This window comes from Larimichthys crocea, chromosome XVII, assembly GCF_000972845.2.
Source record: "Larimichthys crocea isolate SSNF chromosome XVII, L_crocea_2.0, whole genome shotgun sequence".
In the NCBI taxonomy this organism is placed as follows: domain Eukaryota; kingdom Metazoa; phylum Chordata; class Actinopteri; family Sciaenidae; genus Larimichthys; species Larimichthys crocea.
This window is the reverse complement of record NC_040027.1, coordinates 12,948,513-12,967,424: the sequence shown is the minus strand read 5'-3', so window position 1 is coordinate 12,967,424 and position 18,912 is coordinate 12,948,513. Positions and strand designations below refer to the sequence as shown.

General features: G+C 42.4%; 3 protein-coding genes across 7 annotated transcripts in view; 2 read left to right on the top strand and 1 right to left on the bottom strand.

Annotated features, from left to right (window-relative positions):
* Window positions 1-6,758, top strand: part of cc2d2a (coiled-coil and C2 domain containing 2A) — a 16,601-nt gene extending 9,843 nt beyond the window's left edge. The window contains exons 25-38 of the mRNA XM_027290232.1: window positions 1,639-1,806; window positions 1,908-1,965; window positions 2,076-2,185; window positions 2,599-2,695; window positions 2,772-2,870; window positions 2,981-3,157; window positions 3,621-3,824; window positions 3,910-3,999; window positions 4,092-4,205; window positions 4,286-4,420; window positions 4,505-4,627; window positions 4,714-4,772; window positions 4,856-5,033; window positions 5,195-6,758. Of these exons, the coding sequence (XP_027146033.1) occupies window positions 1,639-1,806; window positions 1,908-1,965; window positions 2,076-2,185; window positions 2,599-2,695; window positions 2,772-2,870; window positions 2,981-3,157; window positions 3,621-3,824; window positions 3,910-3,999; window positions 4,092-4,205; window positions 4,286-4,420; window positions 4,505-4,627; window positions 4,714-4,772; window positions 4,856-5,033; window positions 5,195-5,380 (1,798 nt within the window). The 3' untranslated portion in view covers window positions 5,381-6,758. The remainder of the gene's footprint in view (window positions 1-1,638; window positions 1,807-1,907; window positions 1,966-2,075; window positions 2,186-2,598; window positions 2,696-2,771; window positions 2,871-2,980; window positions 3,158-3,620; window positions 3,825-3,909; window positions 4,000-4,091; window positions 4,206-4,285; window positions 4,421-4,504; window positions 4,628-4,713; window positions 4,773-4,855; window positions 5,034-5,194) is intronic.
* Window positions 6,416-13,468, bottom strand: fbxl5 (F-box and leucine-rich repeat protein 5). 2 transcript variants are annotated; one of them, XM_010730987.3, is made up of 11 exons: window positions 13,272-13,468; window positions 12,146-12,361; window positions 11,407-11,502; window positions 11,007-11,202; window positions 10,230-10,433; window positions 9,971-10,096; window positions 9,262-9,416; window positions 9,085-9,167; window positions 8,262-8,996; window positions 7,670-7,818; window positions 6,416-7,341 (listed from the first exon to the last, which is right to left on the bottom strand). In XM_010730987.3, exons 1-11 carry the CDS (start codon window positions 13,353-13,355, stop codon window positions 7,265-7,267), a joined length of 2,121 nt encoding a protein of 706 aa, XP_010729289.2. In that variant the 5' UTR covers window positions 13,356-13,468; the 3' UTR covers window positions 6,416-7,264. The 2 variants fall into 2 exon arrangements, with proteins under 2 accessions (XP_010729289.2, XP_010729290.2); XM_010730988.3 differs by having other exon boundaries at window positions 10,248-10,433; window positions 13,272-13,467.
* nek1 (NIMA-related kinase 1) overlaps window positions 13,422-18,912 on the top strand; it is an 18,171-nt gene continuing 12,680 nt past the window's right edge. For 2 of the 4 annotated variants that reach the window (XM_019278299.2, XM_010730990.3), the window contains exons 1-10: window positions 13,586-13,940; window positions 14,314-14,462; window positions 14,559-14,655; window positions 14,767-14,864; window positions 15,028-15,111; window positions 15,212-15,279; window positions 15,375-15,461; window positions 15,857-15,911; window positions 16,161-16,361; window positions 16,451-16,523. In XM_019278299.2, coding sequence (XP_019133844.2) covers window positions 14,346-14,462; window positions 14,559-14,655; window positions 14,767-14,864; window positions 15,028-15,111; window positions 15,212-15,279; window positions 15,375-15,461; window positions 15,857-15,911; window positions 16,161-16,361; window positions 16,451-16,523 — 880 coding nt within the window. In that variant the 5' untranslated portion in view covers window positions 13,586-13,940; window positions 14,314-14,345. Of the gene's footprint in view, window positions 13,529-13,585; window positions 13,941-14,313; window positions 14,463-14,558; window positions 14,656-14,766; window positions 14,865-15,027; window positions 15,112-15,211; window positions 15,280-15,374; window positions 15,462-15,856; window positions 15,912-16,160; window positions 16,362-16,450; window positions 16,524-18,912 lie in introns of those variants that run through there. The other 2 variants (XM_027290640.1, XM_010730989.3) reach the window with 2 other exon arrangements.

The window sequence follows — 18,912 nt, the reverse complement described above, 5'->3', positions numbered from 1 at the left end:
TCCCTCAGGCATTACCGACAAACTAAATAGTCTGTCTGACGTTTACATGTTCACAGCTGACATTCCTTCATGTGTTGTTTTTGTGCATGTCGCCATCAAATATATATTTTCTTTGCCAATCACAAACCAGTAATCCAAGCATGTATACAGAGTGCTACTTCCCGCGTTGTAATTCATCACTTCTGTATATCCAGCGTTCGTTCCTCTTGTCAGAAAGAATTGAAAAATTACAAAGAACTTCCTGCCTACAAGTTCTCAAGGAAAGGTTAGATAACTTAGATTACTTTTAACAGAGGTCAACAGCCAAATCAATCTTTTGGGAAGAGTGACAGGGTCTGTATAAATCATAGTATGTTTCTTGGCCCGGCGCTGCTGCAGGCTATTTGATCTTGAACACAAAACTTCATTCCCCTGGCTGAGTAACATTCTCCTCTGGAACTGTTCAAGTCTGTGTTCTAGAGCAGGTTTCACAACATGTGGACACGATAACAGACTATTAAGTTTTTAATGGCATGTGTTCAGATTTACACATAATAATATAAACACCAAACGCACCGTTGGGTGTTACTTTACATGTCACTTTCTTTTTGTTCTTGAAAGTGAGTTCTAATCTTTTCTGTTATTCCTCTGCTGTGCATGTTTAACAGTGGTGCAGGTCAAGGGTATGTGCTGACACGGTCTCTTTCTTTGTCTCCCACCCTCTTTGTCCCTGTTTCTCCCTTCAGTTTGAACCCTACAGTACCAGTACAGTAGAGATGATAGACCTCGTGTAGTATTCAGTCCTTTCAGGGTTTTGCAGAGATTATTTCACCCCCAAAAAAGAGTCATTTTTAATATTGTATATTATAGTAGTATAGTAGTAGTATAATATAGACCTACATGCATTATAACAATCTCATATATTTACATCTACAGAAGCCCTAAGTGGTCATACATTCCTACATTAAAATACTCCTGCTCTTCTGCTACACTGAATAATGTTTAATGCAATTATATAATATATTAGACTAGATCTTACATTAATTATGTTGTTATCCCGACAAATGTTGTTATTTCAAAATAATGAACAAATGAAATTAACTTGTTAAGATGTATGAATGCATGACTACTTAGTGCTTTCATATATAATTACATAGATAGTTATTATTTGGCTTTGCTTGCTATAAGAGTAAAACAAAATTGAATACATATTCCTCATGAAATAACACTGATCATTAAGTACATAGGTCCTAATTTTTACTAACTTCAGCCACAACAACATGTTTGAACAATGTGCACAGTTTTGCCTGTAATATTTTACATATATATAATATATTTCTCTTGTTCAAACAAGTAAAGTAATCTTCTTCCTGGTAGCCCTCTGTGCCTCATAGCAAATTAGTATAAACCTTTTTCATTAGTGATCTCATTTGCGTCAGCTCTTACTCGGCCTTGAAGGTGAAAAAATGAAAATATTTTTGTACTATGATAATAAAATTGCAAATACCTGGAGGGACTGAGTACTGTTAGTGGTAATAATCCTCTCCCACATGCAATGTTTTTAATCTAAATGATTTTACATTGAGTGTGTTATCAGTTTAAATGAACAGTCTCCTGTAGGTTGTTGATTAAATAACGACTGTTTGTTGTGACCGTCAGGATCCTGGGAATAAACCTTTTTAAGCTGGCTGAACCGAAGCGACCGCTGAAACCTCAGAGGAAGGAAAGAAAGAAGGTGACGGCTCAGAATCTGTCTGACGGAGACATCAAAGTGCTGGTGAACATCATCCGGGCGTACGACGTCCCCGTCCGGAGGCCCCAGAGCAAGTGAGTGTCGAGTGCACCCCGTCAAATCCAGAACAGAAATAAGAGTTAAGCTCTTCACCCGACTGACCGCTGAACTTTGTGTTAATGCGTTTTTATTTCAGTAAACCGGGACAATCGTCTCAGAGTGCAATCCAGGACAGTGATTGGCTGCTCTACCAGGTATAATACACCTTATCTGTACTTCACAGCTGCTTGGCAGCAAGATCTTCACTGACATGTGATCTCTGTTATGTGTGTGTGTGTGTGTGTTTGTTATCGGTGTTATGTAGGTACAAGTGAGGCCCTTTGTGGAGGTTTCCTTCCAGCGCACAGTACTTCAAACACACACAGCCGATGGACCAAACCCCTGCTGGAACGAGGAGCTGCAGCTTCCGTTTAGGTGACAACCGTGTCTTTATATTTTATGAAACGTTCACTTTGCATCTGTTTATACCCACATGAGACGGCTTCAATCAGAAATATGGAGTCGAGTTGTCTTGAAATAGCTCCCAGCTCTTAGTAACCGCATCACACTTACACTTTGGAAACAGCACTGGGGAGTGTAAGTACACTATAAAATCCTGGAAATGGTCCCAGGAAATATAATTTAAAATATAATTCAAAACATTCCCAGTCTATTCCCAAATTGCCGATGGTGCTTTTCAGCCTCACGGTGCTACTTGTGGCCAATCCCAAATCAGCTTTATGTGCTTAGATACCATCAAAACACCAAACTCTTTCCAAACACTGTTACTAAATTAACTTGTCACAGTAATACAGAGACATAAAACTTCTTCTTCCTCCTCTCTGCAGTGCGCCCAATGGTGACTACAGCTCTGCTAGCTTGCAGTCAGTCAAAGATGAGGTGTTCATCAACATATTTGATGAGGTGGTTTATGAGACTGGAGTGGTGAGTAAAAACGCTGTCCGTCTTCTCTCGCTTGAATCGTCGTTTGCTTCGTAACTGAACGCCTTCTGCTCCTCAGAACGACAAGGACAAAGGGAGGTCGATACACACCTGGGTTGAGAAGCACTGGCTGGGCTCTGTCAAGATTCCTTTCAGCACCATTTATTCTCAGTCCAGGGTGAGACACTTTTTTTATGTGTTGATGAACTCACATTCATTAGCAGTATTGGCACGCTGACTGCCTGAACTGCTCACTGATGTGTTTTTTTTTATTATTCCACTGGGTAGATTGATGGAACGTTCAAGGTGAATACGCCAGCAGTGTTGCTCGGGTACAGTAAGGAGCGGAGCCACGGCAAAAATGGCGGTTATGATGCTTTGCGGAGTCTGTCCGAGGGAGCGTTTATCACGCTGTTCATCACTATCGAACCTCAGCTGGCGCCCGGAGAGTCCATCAGGGAAAAGGTGCGTCACGTTTAAGTTCTGTCCTGTCCCAGCCTGCGTCACTCAGTCCATGTCCGTGTTTACATCAAGTCCATGTCGTATCATTTCATATTCAGTGTCACATTCACGTTTGTGTTGCCATATTGTGCCAAAACAAATGACAGAGTGCATGAAGTAGTTTCATTAAGTGGAGGAACAAACTTTAACTCTCACTTTTACTCCCCCTGTGGTGGAAAAAAAGTTCCCTTGTTTTGAAAGAACTGGTTTTCCATGTTTTTAACGCATGAATGTATTCATTGGTTCTCACATCTGTCATCCTTTTGTGTCACTTATTTGCTTATGCTCTGCTGCATGTGCTAGATAAAGGAAGTGAAGGTAACACTCACTTAATTCACCCATTCATCACCGCATCGCTCCTACTAACGCACATATATACCGCCAACCTGTATTCCTCTGCTGTAACATTTTGACCTTTCGGATGCAGTTTGACAGCCAGGAGGACGAGCATTTACTGCAGGCTTCAGAAAGGTTTGAGAAGGATGCGGCGCAGGGTTACCCGAACCGACCCTGCATTACCACCGTCATAGACCTCAATGGGAAGACGGTCTTCATCACGCGTTACATTCGAGCGCTCAACCCACCGCAGGAGTTGCTGGATGTGTTTCCGAATAACCCCCAGGAGACCACGGTCAGTTGCTTGATTGAAGTCAATATAGAAAGAGGCAGCTGTATAGTTTTTTATCTGACTTGATGTCCTGACTGTCCTCACACAGGCGCTGGTTGCACGATTCGTCTCGCTCATCCCTTCTCTGCCGGACAGAGTTTCGTTTTCTGGCGCCTGCGACTTGTGGAGCACCTGTGACGTGAGTGAAGTCTTTCAGCTGCTGTGATTGTAAGACGAGGGAGAATAACGCTGATCTTCACAGTACTTTGTGTTCTCTCTTGTTGTTTTTAGCAATTCCTCACCCTCCTAGCAGGAGATGAAGAAGAACATGCTGTACTGTTGTGCAATTACTTCCTGTCTATGGGCAAGAAGGCCTGGCTTATAATTGGCACTGCTATTCCAGAGGTGTGTGAAGCTGCTTTTTAAAAATAACATTTCTTTCCTTCTGCAGCAGCACTGACGTTTTTGATGTCTCCGTGTTTTAGGGACCCACAGCGTACGTCCTGACTTACGAGCAGAGCCGCTACCTGATCTGGAACCCCAGCAGTGGTCAGCACTACGGACAGTATGACACCTTCTGCCCGCTGAAAACAATTGGTTCGCTGGTCAATGCTGACAACGTGAGTGAAGAGAGAGTGAGATGATTCATTTTTCATCTTTAACGTTGCAGCAGCTTCTTTAATTTTCTCTGTATTTTTGTTCAGGTGTGGCTTAACATTCAAGAATATACGTCACCGATGACTATGAGTTTTGACGTCACGAAAGCCAATTTGTGGAAGCCGTTCTTCTCCCGATCCTTCTCTCACCCCGGGCTGTCGAGCGTACAAGTGAGTGCTCAACATTTCTGTCTAGTCTTGTTGTAAAATGAGCTGTATTTTTTTTAATGTTTTCTTCTGAATCTAACTTTCTTTAGCCGGAGGAGCTGGCGTATCGACGCACGGACAAAGCAGCTGCAGCAGAGCTTCAGGACAGGCAAGTTAACGCTGCGTCATGTCGGTTTGTTTGGCTGCAATTCCACATTGGACAAAACATGCTCAGCATCTTGACCTCCACAGAATTGAGAAGATCCTGAAGGAGAAGATCATGGAGTGGCGCCCCCGTCACCCAACCCGCTGGAACCGCTACTGCATCACCACCCTGAAACAATTCCTGCCCAAACTGGAGCTGAGCGGAGGCCGAGACGTGGCTGAGGGGCATCGCCACGAGCTGCAGAGTCTGCTCGGAGACAACAGGGTGAGTCTGAAAAATGGGAGCGTCCGTGACTAAGCTGAGTCACTTCATTATGTCACTGATCAATATCATTTGATTTGATGATCATTTCAATGATGTCAGCTGGCAGAAAACATGGTGTCATAAATTGTCCTTTTTGTTCTTTTATTATTCTTTTTTTTTAGATTTCAGGATTCCCCCTGCACATGCCATTCTCTGAGATCCGGCCCATCATAGAGGCGGTGTACAGCACCGGAGTTCACAACGTTCAGGCATCAAATGTGGAGTTTGCTCTGGCCGTGTACGTGCACCCCTATCCTAACAACGTCCTGTCTGTGTGGGTGTATCTGGCCTCGCTCGTTCGCGCGTGATACAAGAGACACTAATCTGACTGTTTACTGTAACTGTTTGTACACTGTTGTATATAATGTAAATCAGGTAAATCTTGATATCACAGAACCAGTTTTATATTTATACAGATACATCTTTCTGAACCTTACATTCAGCTGTTTGACTGTCAGATTGTCACATTTTTTTGAGGATTGTGTTGCTTTTGTATTAAGATGCCTTTCCATTAGTTTCTTAATATGTCGACGTACACTGACCGGCCACTTTATTAGGTACGCTTGTACAATCCAATATGATAAACTCTGCCATAGCTTTAACATTTATGAAGCTCATTATATTTCAGTTTTTGTTGATATTGTCAGAGTTATATTAATTTAACTATACTATTAGAGTCAAACTGGACTGCGTCATATTGCGATGTGTTTCTAATCTTTTGGCCACCACACTCCTGTACAACAACAGTACCCACTAAGACCTCAATAATAAACATAAAGTAAAAGTATGACCTCTCTGACAGTGTCAACTAAAGCTGAAACATTATATGCTTCATAAAAGTAGAATTCATGGCAGTTGTTGTTGTTAGGGCTCAATACATGAAAGTGAATGATTTATTGCAGAGCTGTTGAGTTGGGTTGCATTCAGTTTTACAAAACTATAATAGATCAGTAGACTGAGCTGTTAAAATGTTTTCTACTGGTGTTTTTTTAAATGTGTTGAGACTAAAATATCACATATGTAAGTTTTTCAGTGTTATGCTTCACTTAACTGTGTGTACAGAATAATTAAAAACGATCAAAAACAGAGCTTTCAACCCCAAGATACTTTTTATTCTGTTTATGAATCGAACATTTCCAATAGAACTCCTCATGCAAGACTCTTGAACAAGCAAATAAATCCTGCTGCAGAATGATTAAAGATGAAGTACAATCTACTGAAATGTGACCAAGCACACAGTCTGCTTCTCCCAGTCTGAGGATCTTTACTCTGAAGCCTTCAGCTTCTCTCAAAGCTCTTCACTACCAGGCGCATTAAAACCCTTTTCTATGAACATTGGTCCATTTCTTCAGCCACAATGTCGGAGTGCATAAAGAAAAATAAAAAGCTTGTTTTGGTGACTAAGAACAATCTGGTTCCACTAAGTTGGACAAAATGTTTAAGACTATACTGCAACATCATGTACCAGTTCCTATGCTGTGTACATGCTTTACTGGTGTCTCAGTAACTTAACGGTGGCCGAGCTCGCACCAGCAGTGAACTGAACATCAAGGTATGAAAACACAGATACAGTTCCGACCCGTAACCGTTAACGAGATGACAGCCGTCTATAAAGGGGAGGCAGCTCAGTTCACGCCTGTTTCATTTCCCACATCAACCTCTAAAAACAAATGACAAAGCTTCTTTAAAAAAAAAGAAAAAAAAAGGAGAACATCACTCTGTGATGCACGTAGGTCAGTCTACGCTATGCTGATTATGAATGAATCAACTAAACACAGCAGGGGGAGAAGAAGACTTCTGTAACTCAGTAAAGTTTTAGTGAGAAAGGAAACAGGGTTAACTACAGAAAACATACAAGTACTTGGTGTTTACGCTTCTCTAGTTTTTTAAAAGTTTTTAACCCCCCCCCACCCCAAAAAGAAAAAAAAAAAAGAACCACAACATACATTTTGAGACACTTCAAATCCAATATCACCCCTTTTGTTTGTGTTTTCCTTTTCTAAAAGATTATTTCCATTTAATATAGATGGAAAGGGAAATATCGGGAGCAAAATTTGAGGTTTTTTTTCTCTTTCTGAGTGACACAAAATACAGCAACCGGTATTCCCAGAATAAAGTGCAATAAACAGGAGACGTGATGTTTGTTTTTTCGTTTTTTTTTTTTTTAGAAGTTGGTTTTTTGCTCGGCGGGATCACTCTCCAGAGCGACAGCAGGCCCTGAAACCACACTGCAGGTTCTGGCAGCCGCTGGCCGTGTCTGCATGAGGACCTGCAGAGAAACGCCACACTGTGGTCATCTACTGAACTGAAGAAAGCTTATTACATACACAACATATGCACAGCGACAGTAATAATGAATATAAAATAGAAATAAGGTGAATACTGGCTTGCTACTGTAATGCCCACTTACCTTCCACCTCAGTAGCATCTGTTACTTACACTAGAACACATGCTATGCAGGTGGGGTTAGTAATGTTGTGACGTTCACACAGTTCAACATCACACAGCCTGCTTCCTTAGGATCATGAGTGTGTATAAATGTGTATTTCAGAGGAAAAAAAAAAGAGACCCCCAACAGTTTCACTTGGGAGTGTTACCGTTGATGTTGTCGCAGTAATAGAAGTGCTCATCATTGAGGGAAGGACAGGCTGACACCAGCTCCTGCAGCCCCACCTCAGTGATGAGGAGGCAGCCGGACAAGTTGAGATGCTCCAGGGCAGGAAGCCCGCCGCGCTGCGACAGAGCCCTGAAACAAACACACAAACACACATGGTGCAACCTCTTATTACAGGCGCAGCACAACATCAGTGGGAGCACTAAAAATCCTGCTTTAACAGTGTGTGTGAGTGACCGCTCGTATACTGGATCTCACTCAGACTGTGTATGTGCCAGGCTGCAGGGAGGGGGAGTTTATAGCGAGATAAGTAGCAGTGCTTGCACAAGTGACGACACCCACACGTGTCATTACACCAGCTGGCACTGAAAATAACTACACTTGCCACTTACCACTAAGTGTTGTTTTGAAATTCATGCATCAGTGCAACCTGACAAGAGTGTTGTGGTGTTTGTCAGCTGATCCAAGATGACTCAGTCATCTCATTGCATCATACAAGTTACCGAATAAACTACACACTCGGATAAATCCAGGTTTGTATGTGAAATGATGCTGATATTGATAATGATATTTACCGTAAGCCCAGATCTGTGACTTGATAACATCCAGAGAGGCTGAGAAACCTCAGCGAGCGCTTTGCCTCTGATTTGTCAGTCCTGTTTAGGCGCCCCAGACACTGCAGGGCCCCAAATGAGGAGCATTTAGTCCGCAACTCTGCAGTGCTGCTTCTGGTGCTGCCTGACTCGCACTGTGGCCCAGTAATAGTCCTGAGGGCCACGTCGCTAGTGCAGCAGGTGGAGTGACCACAAAACATTTCCCCCTGCATGGCGTACTGCTGGTGCAAATAGGAGGCGTTCGAGCCAGTCCTGTGCCCGCGCCTCCTGCTCCTCCTGCAACAGCACGAGCCTCCCACGAGCTGTGCCTCTACGAAGCTTTCCGCTTCGGACAGAGGCATCCCGTCGCGGCGGCTCCACTCTGCGGCGTCTTCGATGTCAGCGAGGTCCGTGGTGTCCAAGACCCAGACTCGCGTGGGGGGGCAGGCGGCGCCCCAACGTCCGGGCCCCTGCTTGAAAATGATGGCCTGCTGCTTCCGCCCCACTGGGTGTAGCTTCCGCTCTTCCATGAGCTTGATGGGTATAGGAGAACTTTTAAAGAGCCTGGCTCGTCGGTTTGAGGGTTTGTCGGAGCAGACGGAAGATGTGAGGTCACCCAGCCCGATAGACAGTTTCTTCAGAGTGTGGTCAGTAATCTTCTCGCAACCCGACAAATCGAGGTGCTCCAGAGAGAGACAGCCTCCGAGAGATGACCAGCTGAAAGAGGGAGGATAGCGAGAGCACAGTGATGAGTACTGAGTTTCCTGTACTTGATAAAGAACTGACCAGGTTTGGCTTTATTTACCTGTCAAATGCAAAATCTGTAACATCAGTCTGGGTCAGGTCAAGGTGGGTGATATTGGGGCAAAGACTGAGCATCTGACGCACCTGAGAAGACAACAAAAGTACAACTTGAAAACATTTTCACGATCAAGAATTGTGCGACCGCAGTGCCAAAATATAAAGATTTTGCTCTGCGTACCATTTTACTGGAGACTGTAGAACTGTACGCCAGAACAATTGACTTCACAGATGGACCCACAGCTGGCAGGAGGTTCTGGATAAGCCCATTCAGGAGCCTCTTCTCTCGCTTAGCAGTGCTGATTGCCAGAGAGCCCTGCGTGTGGCCCGAGACATCTAAAGACACAATGAACAAGAACGATGACGCAATTTAGACACAGAATTAAATTTAATCTTCACCTTCAAAAAAATTGACTGCTAGACACAGCCTGTGGCTACACTGCAGGCCTGCTTACCACCTTTAGGTGTTACAGATTTAAAAGGTGTGTGACTTCAGTGCAAACTCTTAAAAAGGTGAATTGGGTCATAAAAGTTTCACAGCATGAGAATGTGGTTTATGACACTACACTTTCATTCCTCTATATAAACAGGATAAAGAACTACCGCGCACGTGTTTTAACTGGACTATCAAAAGTAAATATTAGAAATGTCAGAACCGCCCGACTCGTTTTAATATGTGGACTTAAACTAAAAATATTTGAGAACATAAACCTTTTTAACAGCTGGATATTGTGATTTTAAAAAGGACACACACTGGCCTTTACATAGCTTGCCAAATGCAGGTTCAGTGGGACTGCAACATTCCTGATTTCTTTTGTTAGCTTCTTTCTGAAATGATCAGACATACTTTAAGTGCTGCTGTTGTAGCCTGCATTAAGACAAAACCTCACCAGACTCATCAACATCAGCATCCTCATCCCATTCCTGATAGGCCCGACCTTCATTCTCCCGACTCTTCACCCAGTCCTCATCAGGGTCCTGGTCCAGATCTCCGGGAGGTCCACTATAATAATCACCTACGTTAGAGACACAAAAACATTTATCAGCAGTGTAAAACCACCAATACTACTACTACTACTACTACTACTATGTCTTCTTTTGCCAGGGAAAAAGCTGTGTAAACAATATTTTATTCCTAAAGGTAATCACCAGCAATTAGCAGCCTACCTCTGGCCCAGCGCACAGGGTAGAGGTGCCTCCACAGAGAGCCGGTCTTGGCCAGTTCTGACCAGGAGCTGCACACTTGACTGCAGCGACACAGATCTTCAGGGCCCAGATAGTGGAAGAGCCTCAGCATGATTTCTGTAGGAAGCTGCGAGATGTGGGTTGAAGAATTTCCGTTCTTTTCCAGTTCTGAGGAGGACAAAAACAGCTTTGCTCTAATTTCAAAACTTATGAAACGCAACTTTAACAAATGCCAAGACAAATAACCAAACATGGCACACGCCCGCTTTTGTAATATTTGATTATTTCTCTGTTTTGTTATAAAATTACTAAAATATCACAAAAGCTCATCGAAAACAAGCAGAACCCAAAAAGATATCCTTCAGATGTTTATTTTGACCGACCCCCCACTCTAAAAAAACACAGATTTATAAAGCTTGCGCTGGCTCTTTGCTATTTGTACTTGTGAAATGAGTCAATTCAGTATCAGATTTGTCAATAAGTTTCATTGCCACAACACTGTTCGCCTTAGTTAGACATACTCCTATGTGCCAACATTTAAAAAGTGTACAGACCGTTAAATATTTGAACTCAACTCGACACAGCAGCGATAATGAATACTGGTGACAATGGCTCGAGGCTCACACGTACAATAACCTCGCCTAAGGTATGTGAACCATGAAGCATTTCTTCAAATGACTTATGGCATCTGAGTCCTTCGCCTAAGAATAGTTTTTAACATTTAGGAACATGCTGACTAACCGTAATCCGTCTTCTCGTGATCGGCATATTTAAAGGCTTTCTGCAGCTCCTCAGCCTGGCTCCACAGAGTGAAACCCTTCAGCACCTCGGCAGCGCAGTCCCATTGCTGTTGGCTGCAGTGTTGCGCTATCACCTGTTTCTTGATGTCCTTGAGCTCCTCATAGGTGAAGTACTCCATGAGCATAGGCTGAAACACCTGCAACGAATCTCCTCAGTTTATAAACAGCATGCAACAGTGCAATTCACTGGGGGGTGAACAATCAAGGTTTTAAATACGTTTCCCTGGGTTTGTGTTTTCTGTTTCTCTCATGGACACAATTTAGTCTTACCCATTCTTTGGGGGAATCAATTAATTAAAAGATATTTATATCAACAATAAAGATAAATAAACATCTTATACCTCTTCTTCTTCCTTCATGTGGGGCAGAAAGTCTTGCGTGAAAGCTTCCAGTCTCTCCTTCAGCTGCCGGGCGTAGTTCAGTTGTTCATATTCACTCTAAAAAAACACAAAACAATTAATTAGTTAGATTATTAGACAAGGCAATTGCGATGTGCAGCCTTCTCAGAGATAATATTCTGCACAGTCTCTTCCAACAGCTGAGGAAAGTTCTGAATGAAAAAAAAGGCACAAAATATCTCAGCGCAGTCTTATTTACCTCACCAGAAATATTTTTACCCTGGGACAGAGAGGAGCATTTCAATCCGAGGCAGCCGAATGTTTATTTCTGTTTTACAAACTGACTGCAGAGCGGAAGTTAAAATTTACACAATTGCATCATTCTGGAAAGTTCATTTTTGTGTTGTGTGCCAGTGGCCTGGATGAGAACAATAACCCTACTTTCTTGTTGAGCCCGTCACAAAAACAACCGCCGCTTTTATTACACAACTCAGCCTGCTTCTTCCTGCATCGCTCCTCTTTCTTAACAAATAAAATAACTATCATAACCACAGACAATAGTGTCAAAAGACATACAGAATATTATCCTGTCCATGCATATGAAAAACAACATTTCTGATGTGTGTGATCTTTGTGTGGCTAAAATATCAAGTATCAGCTCTGTTTGCAGGAACATGCACAAGTGTAACACAGCACCATGGCGTGACAGCATACTCTCATGTAAAATACCGTGCATATTTACCTTAACGCTGTGTAACCCCTTCTCAAAGAGGGACAACATCTCAGAGAGTTTGTTGTCTGAGTGCACATTGTACACAGTGCGGCAGCGCTGCTGCAACAGGCCGATGATGTACTCGTTCTCTATTTGCTCATGCATCTTGAACTCCTTGAAGGTGGCGCACAGGGACTGAAGAAATGAGCGGAAATCATTGTTGTTGGAGAAGTTGGTTTTTGACAGCTGTGGGGGAAAAAAAAACAAAAAAGAAACACTGATTATATTAAGTTATTATATAACATGTAACGTCATGTGTGTTTATACTGACATACATGACATAAATATAATCATTATAACGTCTGCTGGTGACATTAAATCATAATAATTGGTAGCTCCTATACGTGACCCAAAACAACACCGCTAACGACAGCACTGCGTACGTATCATACGTGACCACCCCCTGTGTTCCGGTGTAACGAGCGACCGTGTTAACTGGTAACCGCCTGTGTTTGTGTCGTAGTATCGTAGTTGTCCACATGAATGCATCTTTGTTTATTTATTTTTTTCCTCATTCGCGTTACTTCGTGTCTTGTTTGCGAATAAGATTATACGTTTCTTCCTGTTTCAACGGCTGTCGTAACTACGACAACCGCGGAAGCAGTCGCAGGTAAACACGGTCGCTCGTTTATCCGTTACACCACCACCACCAGCACCGTGCTTTAGCTAGTGCCCGCTTAACTGAGATTATCTCACACTGACTCAATATTTGACAGACCGCCTGGAAAATATCCAATATTACAAAAGGTTTATGTGAACATACGTGACACTTAAAGCATGTTACCCAACAAGTTATCTGGTTAAGTTAGTTAAACCAGTTAGCAACGGGGCAGAGGATGAAAGTTAATAAGAGCAACTAAATACATGTTTCAGTGCTAGTTATGTATATGTAACGCTAACTTGACGTTCACAAGTCGATCCATGGAGCTACCAAACGTCCCCGCTGTAGTCATGAGACAGTCGCCCGCTTCGAGTGAGTCAGTCCTGGCTGCTAGCTGGCGTGCTATCTGACGTCCACTCGCCCGTTGGCTGTAACACAGTCGTAATGTTCCTTTGTGAAACTCCGAATTCACGACCGACATTGATCTAGACGCACCTTTTCGCAGTATGAGCCCACCAGCTGCTTCATCCGCCAGTGTGGACCAGTAAAAACATCCACCTCGTCTGGAAAGGGAGCCATCTTCACAACACTGAAGCTCAGTCAGTGCGTCATCTGCAGCGAGCGCGATACAATCACAACCAGGGGGCGTGCGCTGCACGGCGGGGTCACGTGACCGCGACGAGGCTATAAATGTGGCCACCTAAACGCAGCCGTTAGAAGAGACGATCTGGGATCAGTGTTTAAAAAAAAAGGTCGGACAAATTTCCTATTTTGTATATTAAAGTACTAAATGGTGCAGTTAGAATATTTTTTTTCTCTGAATATTTATTTAAGTAAAAGCAGCTGTATATTTTGGCAAATTAATACCAGAAGGTGTAAAAATACTCCATTTAAATCACGAATAAAGTCTTATTTCGTCGTTCAAAAAACTCCCACGGACGGTTGGCTTCTGGTTGCTATGGAAAATGTCCACAGCAACGGTCCCATTGGAGGCGGAGCACTAAAAAGATGACGGACAGCTGTATCGACCAATTACCGAGCTAGAAATATGAAGCTGGCCAATCAGAATGCAGCAAAAAAACAGAGCCTTAGTTAGATAGAGAGCGCGAGGGCGGAGGCAAGTAGCAGCAGAGCCTCTGTGAGACAGCAGCCGAAAGACTAATGGTAAGCTGAGAATTAGCCTCCTTATGTCATTTAAATACCGCTATCTAATTAGATAATTTGCATTAATTATGTTACTCAGTGTTGCGCGCGCTCATAATACATGTATTTAATGTTGGGTGTTCTTAATTTGTATCCTCGTTTAGCTACTCCGTTAACGGTCACGTTAGCTGTCCTGCTACCAGCTGTATTGTTTGAGCATCACAACATTAACTTAATATTTACAGGACCACACACAATTATGATTACTCAGATTAAATCGCGGTGGATCAAATTATTGCCTTTTACAAAACTGAGCTGCTGTCATTAAACTAGCTTTATGATCCAAGCTCGGGCATCATAGCTTTGCAATGTGTTTCTCGATGTGTGTTTGCAGGTCCAGCATGAGGAGCCAGTCATCCCACTGACATGGACAAGTACGAAAAGGTGAAGAAAATCGGGGAAGGTTCATTTGGAAAGGCCGTCCTTGTCAAATCCAAACAGGATGGACACCAATATGTCATCAAAGAGATTGGCATATCTGGAGTAAGCTCCCATGAATAATGTTACACCAGCTTCACATTTCACTGTCGGTGTGATTTTTCCCTTTTTTATGACAGTCTGCGTTCCCTATTTTGACAGATGTCAAGCAAAGAGAGGCAGGAATCTCGTAAAGAGGTTGCCGTTCTTGCCAACATGAGTCACCCCAACATCGTGCAGTATAAGGAGTCTTTTGAAGGTATTCAGTCAGTCGGTTGAATCAGTTCATCTCTTGCGATTATATCCTGATGGACACAATATAAGGTGTATATTGTGACTTATCTCAGTGCCCTATGAAAATTGCTTTCAGAGGGGGGCTGCCTGTATATTGTGATGGACTACTGTGAGGGCGGAGACCTCTTCAAGAAGATCAACTCTCAGAAAGGAGTGCTGTTCTCGGAAGAGCAAGTAAGCCACTTACTCTGTGTGATAATCATGCATGTTTTATACTTGTTGACAAAGTGAAACAGTGTATTCTGTTCTTTGATATCTGTTTCCCCAGACTTACAAATTATGCAGATAGGAAGTTGATACTGTGCAATGTTGGTTTACCGTTCTCTCCCTGTCCTAGATCTTGGATTGGTTCGTGCAGATTTGCCTCGCACTGAAGCACGTGCATGATCGTAAAATCCTGCACAGGGACATAAAATCACAGGTTTTTCTTCATGCACCACAAGATCTTCTCTCGGTGATGTTAAGTTGTTTGTTTGCCATGTATTGGCTTATTTACATGTCTTTTCATGATGTTTGCACAGAACATATTTCTGACAAAAGATGGAACTGTACAACTTGGAGACTTTGGAATTGCAAGGGTGCTGAACAGGTATGTAAAACGTCATCTTAATAGATCTGTAGAACCACCATTTGGAAATAGTAAAGCATGATATAATTTGCTTTCCATTCTCTTGTCATTTGCAGCACTGTAGAACTGGCACGAACATGTATAGGAACACCATATTACCTATCACCAGAGATCTGTGAAAACAAACCGTACAACAACAAAAGGTATTGACTCTGTGCTGGAATAACCTGATTTTTAGCATTTGTCTCATTTGTGGTATTAATGAATATTTCATTGTAATCCAAGGGACCAAAATGTCCCATCAGATTGTGAGTCATGCAGGATCATGTGCTGGCTTTAGGGTGATGTAATGGTATCATGTCTCCTCTTTATTGAGTGAACCTGCTTGTCTGTAGCTACAGCGGGAGGCTAGTATTGATTTTCTCTTAAACTATTTTAAGTATGCGTGTAATCTAATCCACTTAAGCTACAACCAATGAAGTAAATTTAGCTGTATCTCAATGTTGAATATGAAGCATTGCAATGAATGTAAAGCTACCCTATAACTTATCCCTGCCTGTCCATTTGTGCACTCCTCTCACTTTCCCTCCCTCTGCAGTGATATTTGGGCCCTAGGGTGTGTCCTGTATGAAATGTGCACCCTTAAGCATGCAGTAAGTATTCTGTGTGTGAGCTGTTTACTAATTAATGTAGTTTTAATGTGCATTTTACACGGCATTGCAATGCTCTCTCACATATTGATTTTTGTTCTATATGTATAATGATTGACAGACTGAGTTTCACTGAATGAGTCATTTTTCCTGAGCTTTATAACCCTGTCTTTCCTCCATCATTGCTTGTGATGGAGTATGATTAACCCTGAGCAGTTTCTCTAAATGTGTTCAACACGTATTTCTCCTCAGTTTGAGGCTGGCAACATGAAGAACCTTGTTCTGAAGATCATCCGTGGCTCATACCCTCCCGTGTCCGTTCACTACTCCCAAGAACTGCGCTCCCTCTTGGCACATCTGTTCAAACGCAACCCACGAGAAAGGCCCTCAGTCAGCAGTATACTGGACAAATCTTTCCTAGCCTGTAGGATAGAGAGGTTCCTCACACCACAGGTAGAGCGCACGGTTTGATGCAGACTGAATTTACATACCAACAAGTGTCTGTGTTCAGTAAAAAAACATTTATTCTCTACTGATTCCAGATCATCGCTCAGGAATTCCACCATACTTTTCTTCACAAGCAGCCTAAAGTGGGTGCGGTGCAGGGGCCACCAGGTAAGCAGAAGACCACAGCAGCTCGCTGCGGCTGTCCCCTGCTGTGAGGCAGTAGTAGAAATGCATGTCATCATGACTTTGCTTGGCACGACTAAAGTGGACCCACCCAGGCTCACGGAAAACTGCACCACAATGCTGTCCACAATTCCCTTTTTAGGTAGTGCCACTAGAAGTCCCCAAATCACATTTTTTAAATCTTGCACCCACAGCCATTAGCCCTCATGTTATGCTGCAAGTTACATCTATTATGTTTAAGTACACTGAAAAATAGGCAAAGAATCAGTTTAAATGAGTAATACTTGACTATTTGTTGCAGTTGAACAGCAGTAAGAGCATCTTTAACCATGGTAACATGACGTCGGGCTCTGTTTATAACCTTTATTTAACCAGATAAAAACCCATTGAGATCAAGACCTCTTTCACAAGGGTGACCTGGCCAAGAAAGACAGCAGAACACACAACAGTAACACACAGTTATAGATACATTACCAATTTAAAAGCATAGGGACTGTTCAAAAGATTTCCATTGTCTTTTTTTAAGATGGAGCGTAATGCTTCCAGAGGAAGAAGTTCTGTAATTTTAAGTTCGCATTGGAGGGCGTTCCAAGCAGACTGGGCAGAGAAACTGAATGCTTTTTTTACCTGTTTCAGTTCTGACTCAAGGAGCAGCAAGATGCAGAATGTCACTTGAGCGTAGTGTATAACAGCTTTTGGTTCTCCGAAGGAAAGTGCATAAAAAAGTGTGAGTTAAGCCAAGAAGAGCGTTAGAGTTATCAGTGTGTGTAGCGTCTCATCTCCAAGGAAGGCATGCCAGCTTTTGTATATAGTTCACAGTGATGGGTGAGGCGGCGACAACCAGTGATGAACCGTAGAGCACAGTGATACACAGGAGTCAGGGGAAGAAGGCAGCTGGTTGACGCAGACATATATACAACATCGCCATAATCAAGTACAGGTAGGAAAGTGGCTGATATTAGAAGCTTCCGAGCTCTGAGAGAAAAACATGATTTATTTCTGTAATAGAAACCGAGCTTCACCCTGAATTTTTATATCAAATTTTTGATATGCAATTTAAATGAGAGCTCCTCATCAATAGTGAAACCGAGGTACTTATAGGTGGTGACTAGCTCTAGAGTTTCACCCCGGGCAGTTCTGATTCAAGGGATATTTTCCATGGGAACAGATGAATTTGAAAAAAACTTTAATTTAGATTGATCAGCATTTAAAACCAGTTTTAGTTTCTCCAAACCGGTCTGCACTGCATCAAAAGCGGATTGTAAAAGTTGAAAAGCCTGAGCAATTGATTGTGAGCAACAATAAATGACAGTATCATCCGCATAATGGTGGTATGAGGCATTTGACATATTTGCACACAAATCCTTAATGTAAATTGTGAATAGAATGGCACCTAATACTGATCCTTGAGGTTTTGCCAGAATACATAATTTAGAAATAGGGTTCGCCTCCTTTTAGCAGTGGGAGGACAAACGCTGATTTCCAGACTTTAGGAAATTTATTTGTGCTGAGGCTTAGATTAAAAATATTAGTTAAGGGCTCAGCAATTAAGTCAGCAGCCAGCTTTAGAAAAAATGTATCCAAACTATCTGGACCAGCAGAATTTTTGGAGTCCAATTGTTTTAGCGCACTATGGACCTCAGAAATAGACACAGGCTCAAAATGAAAAGAACAATCAACAGGGGGACGGCTTACAACAGAAGGTTCGTCAGTTAAAACATTGCTTTTAAGAACACTGTTAAGAGAATCAAATAAGTGCCCTGCTGTGATAAAATGTTGATTAAAATAATTTAGCATGGCACATTTGTCTGTCAGGTTTATAGTCTTTGACCAAGAAGTTTGGTAATTCAGTAGAGGATATCGCTCCAGAAGCAGATATCACAACATTCCAAAATTTCCTGGGATCATTTAGGTTATTGGTGGTTTCAGATAAATAAAATTCAGACTTAGCCTTTTTAATTTAGGAGGTACATTTATTGCGGAGCTGACGGAAAATGATCCAATCAGCCTCAGTTTTTGTTTTTCGTGCCCTGGCCCAGGCAAGATCTGTTTCTTTGAGGAGGTTTCCAATTTCAGTGGAAAACCATCAATTGTTTCGAGCTTTTATCCTAAACTTACGTAAGGGAGCATGTTTATTAATTAACTTCAAGAATTCAGAATGAAACAGATTCCAGGCCAACTCGACATCATCAAGGAGGGAGATACGTTCCCACTCAAGATTTGATAAATCATGCAAAAACGCCTGCTCATGAAAACGTTTAAAATCTCTTAAGTAAGATTTGTGGTTTCGTTTTTGGGAGTTTGGCATTTCTGATCACTGCAATGGCACAGTGGTCACTCAGATTGTTCCCGAAAACACCAGCATCAGTATACC

Coding starts and splice junctions, on each gene's coding strand:
- fbxl5 (XM_010730987.3), bottom strand. CDS start 13,355: ATGGCTCCCTTTCCAGACGAGGTGGATGTTTTTACTGGTCCACACTGG. Junction 11,203..11,406: donor ACATGAAGGAAGAAGAAGAG/GTATAAGATGTT, acceptor GATTCGTTGCAG/GTGTTTCAGCCTATGCTCAT. Junction 7,342..7,669: donor TTACTGCGACAACATCAACG/GTAACACTCCCA, acceptor GTTTCTCTGCAG/GTCCTCATGCAGACACGGCC.